We start from the raw sequence: 17,243 nt of genomic DNA on the forward strand, positions 1-17,243 counted from the left end.
TGCTGGGTGCAGGGGACAGGGGTTAGGTGGGGTGGGGGGGGCACACCTGTAATCCCAGTGACTTGGGAGGCTGAGGAAGGAGGATTGTGAGTTCAAAGCCAGCCTCAGCAACAGTGAGGCGCTAAGCAACTCATTGAGACCCTGTCTCTAAAAACAATACAAAATAGGGCTGGGGATGTGGCTCAGTAGTCAAGTGCCCCTGAGTTCAATCCCCAGTACCTCCCCCACCCCCCGCAAAAAAAAAAAAAAGCGATCGTGATGAAGAATCAGAAAAGTAGAGAAAGATAATGAGTGAAGTGTGGCTTTGAAAATGTAGAACTCAACAGGAAGAAAGAAAGAAGATTAGTGGAAGATAAAACATAAAAAGCAAAATTAGAACTTTTGGTTGAAATGCTAACATTGGTTGTCACGGCAGTAATAGCCTCCTAGATTTTTTAGGACTTAGAGGATTTCCGCAGTCACCAATGACAACCGAATGTAATATTCAAATTCCTCTGCGATAACCAACAAACAAACCCCCAACCTAAAACTTTTACAGGACAGTTTATCCCACATTACGTTGGCTCTCTCTTGTTCCATAAACTGAGCCCAAATTTGTCTAAGAGACTTCCACCTACTTCCTTACGACCCATCCCATGAGTCCCAGTCCCCTCTGAGTCCTGGCTCGGCTGCACCCTTCAACCTTCCCTTACTGATCTCAGCTTCATTCTCCCCTTCCCCCACGCCCATCTTCACTACCTGGTCCAGGTGCTGTCTCACAGAGCTGAGTCCAGAAGGGACAGACAGCTCACCACACAAAGCTCAAGTCCCTTGCTGAGAATTCCCACGGAGGAAAGACAGACCACGGTGGCAGGTGCATGAATTTTAATGAAGGGGAATGATGGCAGGTCTGGGTTTCCAGAGAGTTTGAGGAGGGTGATCACCAACATTCAGGGTATCTTGGGCCAGTGCTTTGCGTAGGACAAAACACCAGGTTCGTCTTTGCCAGCAACATTTATCCTCATGAAGGACTGGAGACAGCACGATTGGTAATTTCTGCAGTAGAAGTAGGTATGCTCTATCTTCCTGCAAGCGGTCCTGCAGACGCCCATGCTACCCATGCATCGAAGGAGGGAATGTCTTCCTGGACAAAATATAAAATGACATGACAGTAATAATTAATTTCCACTCAGCAGTGACATAGATCTGATGGGTCCGGGAGCATCATAAAAACCTAAAGGTTGACAGAAACTTCCAGAAAAATAGTGCTAAAGTCATTTTCTCTACTTGTCTTCTTAAAACCCTGGGTATTTTACATAAATATAAGAATCCTCTGAAAGGTAAAGAGAAGAAGTCAAGCCAGGCAGAAACCTCAAAACCTGAGGAATGATCTCTTAGGTTTGATTTTGCCTCATATATTCCAGGATGGTGCTGGAGAAGCTGGCAATCTGGAAATACATGTGGGTGCAGAGATTAAAAAAAAAAAAAAACAGAAGTTCCCCCGCCCCAAAATTCTGCTCTTTCTAGTCCAAAGACCAGGAAAAGGACAGCCTAGAGAAACAGAACTTTTTAGACAATAGCCACTTTGCTCCAAAAACCACAGAAAAGTCTACAGCCCCATTCATACCTCTAGTAAATGTGGCCGAGTGGAGAGCTTAGACTTCCACCCTTTCTAGAGTGAAAAGAGGCGCTGCCTCCGAGGACGGTAGCTGAGAAACCTGAGTGACAGCCTGGACCTTGACCCCCGCTGTGCAGTAACCACCACCACCACCAGGGTCAACAGAAACCATGTGGGAGTCTCAGCTTCCCCTGCCAAGTGGGAAGAGGGCATCCTCCATCTCCCTGACGGGGTGGTGACCAAGCAAGCCTGGTGCAGAGTCAAGACTTGGCCATCAGGCAACAGTTACAGGGCCACCAGCCCCTGCGACGTCACAGGCAGGCCACGTGGGGAACCAGGGTGGTGTCAGAGGAGGCACACCTGGGAGCTGGAACTGGCCGTGGCAGCCTGCAGTAGTGAGGAGCCACCTCACCCCTCCTACCTCCGGGTGCAGACACTGGACTTCTATCCCTCCTGGAATAATGGAGGCCGTCCTGCTCGCCTGGCCACAGCAGTGACAGAGCAGGCGGGCTAGCACAGCTCGGATCCTTGGAATAGGACCCAGAATCCCAGAACCTAAAACTCAAGGTGTCCAGGTTTCCATCAGAAATTATTCATTCTACTAAAAACCAGGAGCATCTCAGCTAGGACGATCAACCAAACTGGTGCTCCCTCCAAGCTGTCTACCACCAGTTCATCCCTCTTAATTCTCAGTAATACTCCATAGTATGGATGGTGCAAGTTTATTACAGAGGGGTGTTTTGATTGGTTGTTTCATTTTGTTTTTGTTTGTTGTTTGTTTGTTTGTTAGCAGTGCAAGTCTTGTCCAGGGTCTTATGCCTGCTGGGCAAGCAACTGTTCCTCCAAGGTACCCCCTCCTAGCCTCCAGGTTGTTACCATTAAAAAATAAAACTTCTATGAACATCCACCTACCATCTTTAGTATGAATGTAAATTTTCATTTTTTAAAAATAAATGCCCTAGATTATGTTCATTAAGTGGTATGGTCAGAGTTTATTTTATTTTTTTAAGAAGTGGCAAGGGGCTCAGGATGTGGCTCAGTGGTGGAGCATTTACCTAGCACACACGAAGCCCTGGATTCAATCCCCAGCAGTGCCAAAAAAAAAAAAAAAATGAGAAACAGCTAGACTGTTTTCCAGAGTGTTGGACCATTTAACATTATTACCAGAACTGTATGAGAGACACAGTTTCTCTGTAAACCCGATGGCATTTGGTATTATCACTGTTTTTAATTTTCACTGTTTTATAGTTACATAGTAGAAACTGTTCCTAGTCTTTATTTGCATTTCCCTAATGGTTAATGAGGTTGAATATCTTTCCATATGCTAATTTGCCATCTGTATAACCTCTGCAGTGACATGACATTTCGTGTTTTTTTGTCCATTTTCTTATTAGATTTTTTTTTACTGTTCATTTTGAGACCTGTCTCTGTACTTTAGTATAAATTCATTGTCAAATACGCAGTTTGCCAATATTCTCACCCTAATGTAATTTATCTTTTCATGAGGTCTTTTGTAGAGTGAAAGCTTTAAATTGTAAGTCCAATTTATTATTTTTGAATTCATTTTTATATAAGGTTTAAGACAAGGTTTATGTCAAGGGTTTTTTGTTTGTTTGTTTGTTTTTATTCCCTATATTTTTGGTTTTTTTTTTTTCACCTGTAGATGTCCAATTACTCCTGTGCCATTTGTTGAAAAGAACAACTTTCTTCCATTGAGTTACTTATGTACCTTTATCAAGAAATCATTTGTTGCTTTATAGATACACATACAGGGGAAGTGCACTGTGGTGTATTCACATAATTTGGTCGATTTCATTCATTCAGTTCCTCCCTTTTCCCGTCCCAATAGAATGGAGGAAGGGAAGGGGGTGCAGGAACAAGAAACACTGGGGACTGAAGTGGAGCCAATTATATTCCATGTATGTATGATTATGTCAAAAAGAACACGACTATTATGTGCAACTATAATGCATTAATAAAAACATTTCTAAAAATCAGTTGGCAGTACTAGTGTTGGGGCTGCCTCTGGATTTCTGGGTTCCCTGTTCTGTTCCATTGATCCATGTGCCGTCTCCCCACCAAACCACAGCCTTGAGTACTACACATATAGTAAATCTTGAAATCTGGTAGAATGATTCTTGCAACTTTAATCTTTTTCATCTTTATTTTAGTTATTCTCATTCCTTTGCAAATTTGTCCTCAGACAAAATAACTGAATAATCTTGTCTATAAAAAAAAATCTTACTGGAAATGTGATAGGAATTGTGTTAAATGTATATATCAATTTAAGGAGAATGGACATGTTTGTTAGTTGAATCTTACAACATAAACACTATCTCTTCATTTATTTTGATCTTTTATTTCTTTTGTCATAATTCTGTGGTTTTCTGCACACAATTCTTTTTTCCAATATACTCCTAAACATTTTATTTTTCTGGAGTGATGTATTGTATTTGTGTATTGTATATAATGGTATTGTATTTCTAATTTCAGTGTCCACATGTTCATTGCTATGATACAGAAATACAATAGATTTTCGTATGTTTATCTTGTATCCTACTATCTCGCTGAACTTATCAGTTCTACATATTTTCATTTTTGTAGATTCCTTGAGTCTTTCTACATAAACCATGATGATATCTACAAAAGAAACAGTGTATTTCTTTTTTATTTCTTTCTCTTGCTCCTTTTTGTTTGTTTATTTGTTTGTTTGTTTGTAGGTGGTGCTAGGGATGGAACCCAGGGCCTTGTGCCTACTAGGCAGGTGCGTCTACCACTGAGCTACGCCCCGGCCCCTTTGCCTTTTCTTATGTTGTTTTGAGACAGGGTCTCACAAAGTTGCTTGGCCTGGCCTCTGAACTCAGTGTCCTGCTATTCAGGGTTTTTTCCCCACAGAAAATGATTTTGTCAAAATCCAATAAACTCTACATTGCTAAATTCAAAAACCAATTACCGTTGGTCATTTACCCCTTCTCAAGTAGCTGAGATTACAAGTATGTGCCACCACACTGGGCAAGACAGTTTTATTTCTTTTTTTCCTAATCTCTATACCTTTTATTTTCTCTTTTGCTTTAATACACTGTCTAGAATTTCTCAGAAGTCAAAGGAACAAAATTGATACAGCTTGCTGCATTAAAAAAAATCTCAAAAGTTCACATATGATTCTATTTTACAACAGCCTTAAAAAGATGAAACTATAATGAGGGGGCTGGAGGTTTAGCTCCCGTGTACACCCCATGCCCGGCATGTGCTGGCCCTGGGTTTGAACCCCAGCACAAAAGGAGAAGAAGTGGGGGTGGAGAGAGGGGAATGAGGAGGAGGAGTAGGAGGAGGAGGAGGGAGGAGAAGAAATTCATAGTTACCAGGAGTTAAATTTAGTGGCAGGACCAGGGAGAAAAATCAGTGTGACAACAAAGGAGTATGGGGAGTCCCATGTCTTGATCATGGGCCCCGGGGGTGGGGGAGGGGTACACCTGTGACAAAATAGCATAAAAATTTATACACACGTTGTACCAATATCAGATTCTTGGGTTTTATTGTAGTTATATAAAATAGAACTATTAGAGGAAACTGGGCAAAGGGCACGCAGGATCTCTCTCTTGTAACTTCCTGCAAATCTATTTCTGTCCCCCTCTCTCTCTTACCCTTTTCTCGTCTCTACCATGTAAACTGTAATAGTATTTAACTCCTAGAACCGTAAGGATTAAGGACAGTAAGTGGAAAGCAATTAGGGAGTAGCACAGAGTAAGAACTAAGCCAGGGTGACGTGTTATTGTTGTTCTTGTTATGAGATGAAGGGTCTTTTCTGGAGGAGTCATCTTTTCCTACTTCAACTATGAACAGTTTGAGAAAATTCCCGGGAAGACTGGGAGTGTAGCTCAGTGGTAGAGTGCTTTGTACAAGACCCCCCACTCAATCCCCAGCACAGGAGAGAGAGAATATTCAATGACTTTAGACAGACAATAGTCCCATAGTGGGGGCTGGAGATGTGGCTCAAGCGGTAGCTCGCTCGCCTGGCATGCGTGCGGCCCTGGTTCGATCCTCAGCACCACATACAAACAAAGATGTTGTGTCCACCGAGAACTAAAAAATAAATATTAAAAAAAATTCTCTCTCTCTCTTTAAAAAAAAAAAAAATAGTCCCTTAGTGATAGCCAGATTTCTGGGGTGAGACTGAGCCCATGGAAGAATCAGAGACGAGGTTTCTGCTCTGTAGTAGACACTGGAGAAATGTTAGCCATTAGCATTATTATTATGCTCCCTTGGGGTTGAGTCCTCCAAAACACAAATGATCCTTCAACAAAAAGAAAATTGAAATAATGACCATTACCATTTACTGAGCATCTATTATGAGCCACTGGATCTATGCCAACTCATTGAATCCCTCCAACAACCTTATGAAGCACACTCCTTCATTTTATTTCCTTGCATTACGAAATCAAGACTCAGAGAGAGGCAATGTTCTGGCAAAGGCTCCACAGCTCTTAGAAGCAGAGCAGGACTCCTGTACACAAAGCCCAAACTCTTTCTAATGCACCGTGCTTCCTGTCTGCATGTTAGGCCCAGGCTGCATTGGTTGGTGACAGCTGAGGTCATGGTCCTAGGTTTCTTCAGTGTCAAAGCCAAACTTCTGAACCTGGTATTCAAGGATCTTTCACTCATTCCACAAACAGTTGTCAGCACCTGGGATTTGCAGACCTTAAACTTGGCATTTGGCACACAAGGGCCCTATGTCCCAACGGATTTAATACACACAGCAGAGGCTGAGTTGAGCTTCGGCCTCCTTAGCAGGCCTGCCGGTCACTCCCAGGGAGGATCCAGTACAGAGGCCTGGTCTTCCCTGCTTTGAGATAATCATTCTGGGAATGCCACTCAACCCTCACCCCAGGTGGGTCGGCTCTCTGCTGGCAATGTCCCATCCATCCTTGTCACCCCTCTGCCTACAAGGGAGGCAAAGGGAGATTCAAGGAAGCCTTACGAAAGCAAAGTCGCCTTCTATCACATCCTCTGGAGATAAGGTCCTTCCCTTCTCCCTTGAGGACAAGGTTCCATCTGTATCCAAAGGTGTGGCGAGCAGAACTGAGCATTTGAGAGGATGGCGCAGACCAGCCAGCCTGCTCTGTGATTTCCTTCTGAAGAGAGGCCACAGCAGCCCCAGGCGGGGATTTGAGAGTGAAGACGTTGGTCAGGGGCTTTGCCACTGCTGAACGCATCCACCCTTTGACTCTGTGACTCTTTAGGTCTCTACTCACTGATTACCCACAACTGCTGCATGCCACCCTCGATGCACCTCCCTCTTGCCAGAAGTCAAAGAAGCTGCTTCATTAATCCCAGCATTGTCTCCAACTTACATAGGAGCATCGCCACTTCCTCCCCGCCCCCCACCCCGCCCCCCACCCCCCGGGCCTGTGTTCCCATCTGTGAAATGGGAAAATAAGGAAAGGTTGCCTGGGAGTCCCCCAGTTTTGAGGGCTATAAAGAATGTAGGAGGCGTAACAGGGGAATTGAGGGGTGACACCTTATCTCCTAAAGGAAGAATCCAAGGGAATTTCTAAAATTCCACATGCCCAAATCCCAAATCCAGACATTCAGGCCCAGGGTTGATTGTCATCTAAAAACTTCCTGGGGCTCGATGGTGACATCTGAGCCTTCTGTCACTCCCTGGGGTCAACTCTGTTTTCCTGGTGTTAAGCTCAGAGGAGGCACCAAGGAATGATTCAATGAATGAATTTGGTGGAGGCTGAATGGTCGCACAGGGACAGGTTACTGTCAGGCCCCAGATATTGAGTAACCTTGTACCGTCCCAGGCCACCTTCCACTCTGTGAAGTCTGTGTTTCAAGAGTAAACCAGCTGAGAAATAATACGAAGCCCAGGAACTCCTCCATGTCCTAACAGTCCTGGCCCGAGTCCTATCTACCTGACGCAGTGGTCCTCTGCCCAACAAGGATCCCAACTGGATCCTGGAACCCGTTGCCAGCCGTTTGTGCTCCCTCCAAACGTGCTCAAGCTTTTACTTGTAAATTCGCTGTCCGTCTATTCAATCTGTCAAGAAACACTCATAATGGCATCCTTGCTGAGCCCCGGGCTGCACTCTAGGTACAAATAAAATGTCCCAGTCAAGTTTCGGGATTGGTGGGAAGACACAAAGATTCAAGGAATTACTCAATAATGGGACACAAGCCGTAACTTCTTCTTTTTTTTTTTTTTTTTTAAGAGAGAGAGAGAGAGAATTTTTTTATTATTTATTTTTTAGTTATCGGCGGACACAACATCTTTGTTTGTACGTGGTGCTGAGAATCGAACCCGGGCCGCACGCATGCTAGGCGAGCGTGCTACCACTTGAGCCACATCCCCAGCCCAAGCCGTAACTTCTTAAGAGTGACCATTTGGGAAGCCAATCAGAACTCAATTTGAACCCACCTACAGAGGTGAGATAAAAATCTGGGGTAAGAAGCCAGGAGCAAGGCACATGAATATAATCCCAGTGACTCAGAAGGCTGAGGCAGGAGGATTGCAAGTTCAAATCTCGCCTCAGCAACCTAGCAAGACGCTGAACAACTCAACAAGACCCTGTCTCTAACAAAACGTTTAAAAAGGGGCTGGGAATGTCACTCGGTGGTTAAGTGCCCTTGGGTTTAATCCCTGGTACAAAAAAAAAAATATATATATATATATATATATATATATATATATATATATATATATATACACACACACACATATACATATATATATGGTAAGAAGACAAATGGAGGCTTATGTATCATATGTCTGAATGCTTCAAAGTTATGAATTGAGTTAATGAAAGAAAAATGAAAAGTATTCTATCCCCTTTTATGAAATAGTCCTTTGTAATGACCTGAAATGTCAGACTTGGATTTAGATTCTTGGCTTTCTCAGAGTTTTGTGCACACACAAGGCATGAGGGCAGCCCACCCCCCTTCTACCACATGCCATCCCTGCTCCCCACCGTGAAGAGCCTCACACACATGGACATGAGGCTCCAGCTGACCCTCCACACTCTGCCCAGGGCCCCTGCGAACAGGGGTGCATGCTGGCATTCCCTTGCCTGGGCTGCACCTTGGGAACAGGCTCTTGCTGCCCCTGGAAGCAGGCACAAGAGTTCTGCAGGCGCTTGAAGCCCAGTCCAGAAGTGGGGAGGACAATCGCAAGCTCCAGGTGGATGTGTCCCTCTTGCCCCAACAGGTCCCCATCCCACTGGGAGGACCTCATTTGGAAGAAGCCCAGGATAGGACCAGGATCAGAGGAGGGGTCTTTCTTTCCAGGGTCTAAGAACAGAAATATTGAACTAAAGGCAAATGATCTTCCTACATCAGAGTGAATTTCTTCCATCTGTCTCTAGGTCGTGGCCCATGTTTCAGAGCACTCCAGGTCCCAAGGTCGAGCGGGGAACGACTGTGTGATAAATGAGGCCCTGATCATAGAATCTGAGATAATAACATCTGGGAAGACACCCAGGTCTGCTAGGTTCCCAGTCAGGATTCTCAAGTATTCCCCCTGAGTGAGTCTTCCCTGGGGCTAAATTATCCATTCAAATGAGACGGGCTCTGCCTCCCCTGTCTAAGGGCAGTTGAAGAGCAGGCAGCTCGTGTTCCATGGATGCCTAAACAAATCAAGGAACGATGGCAGCAGCTGGCATTTATCAAGGACTCACGATGCCTTGAACATGGCCTCATGTCATCCCTACCATGACCTGAGAGGGTTAGTACTCTAACCTCCCTCTGGGGAAAATGAAATTGTGAGAGGGTTGGATATACCGGCTGCTAGTGTTGAGTGGCAGACCTCACCTGAACGAACGAGCAAATAAATGCATGAAAGAATATTTTTAAAAATTGAATAATGAACAAATTCATATGTAAATGAGTAAATTCAGGTACTTTATCATTTTTTAGGACTTGGGAACCTTCTGACCCCCGGGGAACTCTTGAGCATCCCCAAGGCCTCTGAGCTCACATTCCTAGAAACCCAAGGATTGGGGCTCCACCCAGCCCCTGACTACCTCCTCCTCTCTCCCCTCCAAGGTGGACCAACTCTTCCGGCCTGAGGGTTGTCCCACTTCACAGACACCCGAGGTGCCTTTAAATCTCTGGCCCTCTCCCACGTTCCCTCGTTACACGCCTGATGCTACACCCCCTCCCAGGGCCGCCAAATAAGGAACCATCTTCAAAGCTATGATCGTCACCATTTGCTCTGACCCAGCCCTGATGACTCTCTCTCCTGACTCCCGCCCCTTCCTGCCATTTCCCCTGCCTCCATCTGTCTGGGGGACCCCTCTTTTTGACTGACAGACACAAGCAGCACATGTGTGAGTTTTAATGAAGCGTGGAAACTAAGAAGTCTGAAGCAAAATCAACCCTGCCTGTGTTTTTTGTTTTTCTTCCTTTTACGGACGGTCGTGGGGACGGTTGTGGGCACGGTTGGCGTGGTCCAGTCAAGGACGTAATCGATTGTTACTGGTTTCATTGTCACATAGCGACTAGGGACACAGCACCGTTTGCGATTTGCGCAGCGTAAGACATGATCCTCGTCATCGTTGCACACCAACCGGCAGTGTCCGTGACTCCAACACTCTGCTTCTGGGCACGGGAACAACCAGGAAGCAGATGTTAGTATTGCTAAGAGAGAGACGGAGGTGGAGGAGGAACCGAGGGAGGGGGAGAAGGCCAGAGAGAGGGCTGAGTAAGCCATGCTGGATCCGGTCCCAGGAGGGGGGAGAGGAGACCTTGGGAGAGGAAGGAACTGAGCGATGATTCCAACTGGGAACGCCAGAGCTTTCAGGAGGACAGTTTCCAGACTTCCCACCCTGGGTCTCCTGACCCCTAACTCCTACTTCTTACTTAGGGATCAGTTGATACAAATCAAGGGAACAAAGCATGGGAACGTTGGGAACAGGACAGTGTCCACCTCTGACACTCGGGGATGGAGATTCCCTCACATGATAGCAATCCCAGCTCCTAATCCACAGCCTGGCCCTGTAACAGAGCCCAGCAAAACTCAGCTCCAGCCACAACCCAATGTCCAATCCTCTGAGCCCAGATTCACCCAGTTCAAACTCAAATGCAGTCGACACCCAGCCTTACCCTGCTCAGTGCCCACTTAGCCCCAGCTGCAAACTGCATCCAAATCTAATCAAGCCACCAACCGCAACTCCCAGCAGATGCCCATCACCAAGCCAAACCCAAGCACCCTGCACCCTGGGGCACTGACTCCCAGCCTCAGGTCAAGCCCAGTCAGATGCCCAGCACCAGCGCCACTCAAGCCAAAATCCCGTTCCCTCTCCAACTCCCACAGACCATGGGGAAGTCCCAGGCCCCCTCTTCCAGGTCATCCTAATATTCCCTTTGCCACTGCAAACCCACAGGTCTCCCTCACCGGGACTCACCCCCAGCCTTCATCCTAATCTCCCAGAGCCCCCGACCTGCACCTTCCTGCCTCAGCCCTCTCCCCAGCTCCCACCAGAAGGCCATCCTGCCTTGAAGCACCTGATGCACTAAACAGCTCCCATCCCCTCATTCAGCAAGAGAGCATCGAGGGGAGATGTGAACACGAGAAGATTCTGGGAAACCCTCCCAAAGCACCAGGAAATGAGGAGAGACTCGGGGGCTACCCACAGTGAGAGGAGAGCAAAAGGGGACAAGCCCATGCCCAAGATCCCAGGTCCTCGAGAGAGCCCCGGTTACCTGACATCACGGGTTCCACAACCAGAAAGATGGCCAGGAACAGGAGAAGCAGCTTCATGGCTGTCAGGCCCGGGGAGAAGGTGGTGGCTGAGCTGCAGGGGACACAGACGGAGCTCTCTGCAGCGGAGATGAGACTCTTTTTATCACCAGGGCCGCAGGCAGTGAATCAGAACAGGAGGGAATCTGTCCGAGGTCAGCCGGGCCAAAGGACAGTGTGTAGCAGATGTCTCAGCACATCACAAATAAGAGCGTGGGACTCGGGCCAGCACCGTGCCAGGAGGGGTGAGGAGGCAGGTGAATTAAAGCCATCTGGCCTTTCGAGACCCACGGGGGAATCCACTGACTAATTGATATACGAAAACATGTCAAGAAACATTTAATTTGAAAAATGACAGAAAATGTCCCTGTCTTCCTGGACCTTGAACTTGCCAATCTCATTTCCAGTTCAGGGGAATGGGATTTGTCACTTGTGGTCCATATAAAGTTCTTCCTCTGATCTTCCCACGGATGGCTCCTGCTAGTCATTTGATCTCATCTCAAATGTCACCCCTTTCACTGGTCATCCAGAAGACGGTACTCACACCCTTCATTGTTCTGATTCACAACAGCTAGTTTGTGACCTGCCTGGATTTGCCTGGGTGTTTTTTATTTAACCTTTGTTTCTCTCATTAGAATCCAAAACCTGGCTTGAGTGAGGGTTTGGATGTGATTTGAGTGTGTTCCCTGAAATCCTCACATGCTGGAAGCTTGGTGCCCAGTGTGGCTGGGCTGAGAAGTGGTAGAATATTTAAGAGGTACAGCCTGGTGCAAGGTAGTTAGGTCATGGGGTACCATCACCCTTAGAAGAGATCTCAAGGGACCCTCGTTAGTTCCCAGAGAATGGATTGTTATAAAATAAAAAGTGAGCTTGACCCCTAAATCTCTCTGGCCTCTCCCATTGTCGTGTGATCTCTTCCTCGTGTACTCTACCATTGAAATACCATCTACCATGAGACCAAGGGTGGAACATTCGGAGCTGCCTGATCTTGGAATTTCCACCTCCAAAATGCAAGAAAAACTAACCTCTTTTAAATACCCAGCCTTGGGTGTTCTGTTATAGCAACATAAAATGGACTAATACAGCTTATAATCCTAGTATCCACATCATCACCTGGTGTAGTGAGGTATTAGTTCAGCTGTCTTAACAGATGTTGCTTTCAAACAATGGTGCCAAAATACATGCATTGATTTCTCTTTCATGTAAAAGTCTGTGTGTGCACTTAATTGCAGCAGCTTCACAATCCAGCAGGGAGCTAGGTTCCTTTTGACCTCACGGTCCATCTTCAACAGGCAGCTTCCTTTGATGACCCAAGGGCTATTCCAGTTCCTACCAGCAAGTCCCGATTCCAGCCATCAGGAAGGAGAGGAGGAAACAAAGTGTAACAGTGTTTTCTTTGGGGACACCATTCGGAGGTGGTACACATCGTTTCCACCCCAGTCCAATGGCCAGAGCTCGTTCCCAGCACACTTACCCGCTGGACATGTTCTCTTTATTCTGGACATTGACGGCTAGCTAGAGTTCAGGGGCTGCCCAATCCGGATGGGAGGACCGACACCAGGGAAGAGAGAGCCTTCTCTGACATTTCTGACACGAAATATAAAATGATATTTAATCACATAACAAAAATGAGTAGATAACAAATACTAAATGTCCATCATTTCAGTAAATAATTATAGACAATAAATCACTTAGACTGAGTAAGAAGTGACGTAATGGGGACACAACCCCAGTCCTGTCAGAGAACAGGTGGGAGGGGGGTGTGGCGCAGTGGTGGAGCATTTGCCCAGCATGTTCAGGGCCCTGAGAGAGAGAGAGGACACGTGGACAGTGCCCCTCCAGCCAAGTGTCTGGAGAAGCTGGATGAGGGGCATGTTTTGGGCAGAACTAAACTAGAGACTATGAAGGTGGATAAGGGAAGGAGAGAATCCATTAAATACTTGCCGCGTGCCAGGCTTGAAGCACAGGTTTGGTTTAGCACAGACTTAGACTGTGCTCGGCCCTGACTCTCGCTACCTGGAGACCTGAGGAAGTTACATGTTCTGATCCTGCTGTAATTAAAAACAAGTCATAACTGCACCTGATTTAATTAACTGGGGTCATTTCTGTCAATTGCTTAGCCAAGTCCCCAGCACAAGAGAGGTGCGGAATAATTACGAGCTACTCTTATGATTGTTTTGGATTCTTGTTATTATTGTCATCGTCGCTGACCATCAGAATTAGCTTCAGACCAGAGCTGAGAAGTGGAAGTGGTCCACCCCAACGTGCATGTGACAAAATCGAGACTCAGCTGGGTGCGGGGACCTGCTCAAGGGATTTCAGGAAAGATGAAGAGCAGAAAAAAAGAAAGCAGATTTCCATGGAAAAGGCTGGAAGAAATGGTCAGCCAACAGCTGTGGTGAAGGTTTGAGCCAGGAGGGGAGACATAGGAGGGGAGACATAGGAGGAGGTGAGTTTGCATAACCAGATCATCACGCGGGGACTTAAAGCCATGCTCGGGGCTCAGGGGTCCATCCCCCGAGCGATGGGGTGTTGTAAGATTTTTTTAGAGACGGCATGTTCGGATTATTTGTATATTTATAAAAATCTGACAACCCACATTGAAGATAATCCCTGGGGCAGAGGCAAGGGAGGGAAGACTAGTCAGGAAGGTATTTCAAGTCCCCAGGATGAAATGACAAGGCCTGAGAGGGGTTGGGAGGGGGGCAAACATAAAGAATGTGAGAGAAGAAAACCCATCACCGACCGCTGAAACTCCCAGGGCCTCCCACCAGGCTGTGGAAGAAGCCTGTCTCAGCTGCTGGGCACTGACCCTCTGCTGGGCTTGGTGACCGGTGTTTCGTCCCTGTCGTTCTCATTTCCTCCTCCTCCTAGGTTTTTCCTCTGCACTGGTAGGAAAACAAAAATCCAAAAGGGCAAATATTTGGCTCAGGTGATAATAAGGGGGAACCCAGGATCTGAACCCAGGTCTTGATGGCTCCCAAATATAAAGCTTTTAATGATGACTTTTCAACTGGGACCCAGTTAGGAGGCCAGTTGGAAAGATTCTTGCTGAGAAGGATTTAAGAAGTTTCTGCAGCATTGAGGTGGGGGCTAGATCAGAGAAATAATCGTCAGTCGCCTTCATTTCTCTATAACATTTTTAGTGAAGTACGATTTATTTATGATAAAATCTCCTCATTAAATGTACAGTTCAATTATTTTGGGTAAATTTACAGAATGGTACCACCATCACGACAGTCTAACTTTAGAACATTTCCATCACCCTCGCCCCAAATATCCCTTGTGCCCACTGACCATCCCTGGTCATTCCCACCCCAGGGGTGGATGGAACTGATGTTTATAATATCATCAACTTCGCTTCCTTTTGGGGGGCTGTTCCTCCCAAGGAGGTATGTGTGACAAAGGAAGAAGCTGTGGCCTTCAGAGATGGCGTGAGGAGCCAGAGCCACACCCATGGGCAGGACTCGAACTCAGAGCACTCTCCAAAGGAGCCCGGGAGCAGGTCAGGAGGAAATGGATTTGAAAAGACATGGGACTTGTAAGTAACCCCTAGGCTGAGGGAAAGACATCGCGGTATAAATCTAAACGTTCAGAGACACTGAAAACTCCAGTGAGGGGTTTGTGGATGGAGGTTTTGAAAGTCCAAGAGAAGAAGAAGGACGTGGAGTTGAGAACTCAAAGGAAAGGCTGAACTTCAACAGGAGGATCTTCTCTTTGGAGAGGAAGGGTTTTTACAGAAAGGCTGCACAGCCTGGTCCTTGAACCCTCACGTTGTGTCAACAGAGCTGCCCGGGAATCCCGTGGGCACCTGTTACCTGTGTGGGAACCGGGCGTGTTGGGCTTGGTCTGTGGGTTTGGGTTGGCGCTTGTCCACCTTCTTCATCCACTTTTCTGTTTGGAGAAGGAAACCTGGGAAGGGGCGGTGCTACCTTCCACCCTAAAACTTGAAAATTCAAATACCCGTTCTCCTGTGTCACCTGAAGCAGGCTGTGAGCACATGGCCCCCCGCCAGCCACCCAGGGACCCCACCCTAACCTTTGAACCAGGTACCCAGGATTCCAGGAAGGGGATCAGTGGGGTATTTACCTTAGCAAAGGCGCCAGAGTGAGGCCAGTGTCCAGGGGCCGTAGGGAAGCAGGGCAAATGAGGACAGGGATCAAGGCCCCAAGCAGTGTCACCGTACCCTCTCCATACGAGTGATTTTTCACTCTGCTTTGTTTCCCCCGCCTCCCTGTCTCCCACCACTGAACTGAGCCTAGCTCTGGGATTTCTCTGAAGGATTTCCTTGGCTAAAAATCCTAATTGAGCCAGGTGTGGTAGTAGTGCATGCCTTAATCCCAGTGGCTTAGGAGGCTGAGATGGGAGGATCACAAGTTTGAGGCCAGCCAGTTTGAGGGAGACCCTGCCTCACAATAAAAACATAAAAAGGACTGGGAGTATCCCTCAGTGGTAAATCCTCAGTACCCAAGGGGGAGGGAAATATGAATAGAGCAAGTGGATTAGCCCATTTGAAGAAGATGATAACGTGTGTCTCATACTGTGACTTTCAAATGATAAAAAGTGTCCACCACAGGACTGGCAGGAAGTAGTCAATACATTGTATTTATGATTTCTGTGTTTGGGGGTGAGGGAGGAGGCCGAGCCTCGAACTGTCTTAGGGAAAATGCAGCTGGTTCTTCTTCGGGTAGGGGTTTAGGGCTGGATAAGACGGGGGAGGTCTAGTGGGGGTAAAGGGGGAGCACTGGGCCTGGAGCTACCAAGGTGGGACCTTTGAGCAGGACTGGAGGCCTCAGGAGGGAGTGGGAGCACATGCACAGGCCACCAGCAAGGCGGGGGCGCGGGGGGGCGCAAAAACACAGTCAGAAAATCTAAAGCACCCCTCAGCTTAGAGAATGGTCTATACCACTTCCCAGGAGCAAACTTTTATTTCAGAGTTGGGTGTTCTTACGTGGAGCTCAGCTTGGTAGGAGGTCACTACAGGTAGTGGAGAGGAGGTGTTTGGTGTTCAGTGGAGCTGACCAACTCGGGGAGTCCAAGGGAGACACCATCCCTCAGTGTGAATGTGACAGGCGTCTGATTGAGTCCAAGACTGAGCAACTTTCCCTGTGTCCTTCCACATGTCATTCAACATCTGCAGGACTCCCAGTGAATTGAGACAACACAGAGAGTGACCACAAGCCTATATTCTGAAGTTGGCCCCCTGGCTCTGTCGCCTTATAAAAGTTACTTAACCTCTCTGAACCTGTATTTTTATGGGAGGCTTTTTACCTAACCTTTATGAACCTGTTATAAAATGGGAGTAACAATACTTTGAAGAGCTGATGTGAGGATTAAATGAGTGAAAGCACATAAAGCACTTGGAACACCTGATTCTTGGAAGCTGTAATATAGCGTGTGCAGCTGTTATGCTAGATCAGAATCCCCCGCCTGGAAATTCCAGGCATTCCTGCCCACAGCTTTTCAATATTTCTTACACCCTCTATGTTCACACAGATCTGCACAGAGAGCACCATGATGATTCAAAAAAAAATTACCTTGACTGATAGAAGAAACCAAAAAAAGATGATTTGTTGAGGAGCATTTATGTGGGGGTGTCTGGGTTTACATTTGAATTATATTTTGTTCCTATGTCCTTGGTGTGTGTGTGTGTGTGTGTGTGTGTGTGTGTGTGTGTATATGATTTTATGCACAGATGTGCATGCTCAAATTTTGTGTTTTCTGTGGATTTGTGTGTTGTGTACATGTGTTTTGTGTGAGTCTGTGAGTGCACACCTGTTTACCCTTTCATGCAGTTGGTGTGTAGACCCACAACCAGTGTGCGAGTGTGTGCACTAGTACCTATGTGCACACATCTCTGCTCTCAGATCTTCTAATGCTGCAGGGAAGAGCTCTGTGCAGACGCCC

The 17,243-nt window shown here is 46.7% G+C and overlaps 1 protein-coding gene across 1 annotated transcript; it reads right to left on the reverse strand.

The window, feature by feature from the left end:
- Window positions 1-929: 929 nt before the first annotated feature.
- Defb119 (defensin beta 119) lies at window positions 930-11,357 on the reverse strand. Its single transcript, XM_076849464.2, has 3 exons — window positions 11,300-11,357; window positions 10,007-10,192; window positions 930-1,123 (listed from the first exon to the last, which is right to left on the reverse strand). Exons 1-3 carry the CDS (start codon window positions 11,355-11,357, stop codon window positions 930-932), a joined length of 438 nt encoding a protein of 145 aa, XP_076705579.2.
- Between the last annotated feature and the right edge of the window lie 5,886 nt (window positions 11,358-17,243).

The sequence above is a fragment of the Callospermophilus lateralis genome, chromosome 3 (genome assembly GCF_048772815.1).
Source record: "Callospermophilus lateralis isolate mCalLat2 chromosome 3, mCalLat2.hap1, whole genome shotgun sequence".
In the NCBI taxonomy this organism is placed as follows: domain Eukaryota; kingdom Metazoa; phylum Chordata; class Mammalia; order Rodentia; family Sciuridae; genus Callospermophilus; species Callospermophilus lateralis.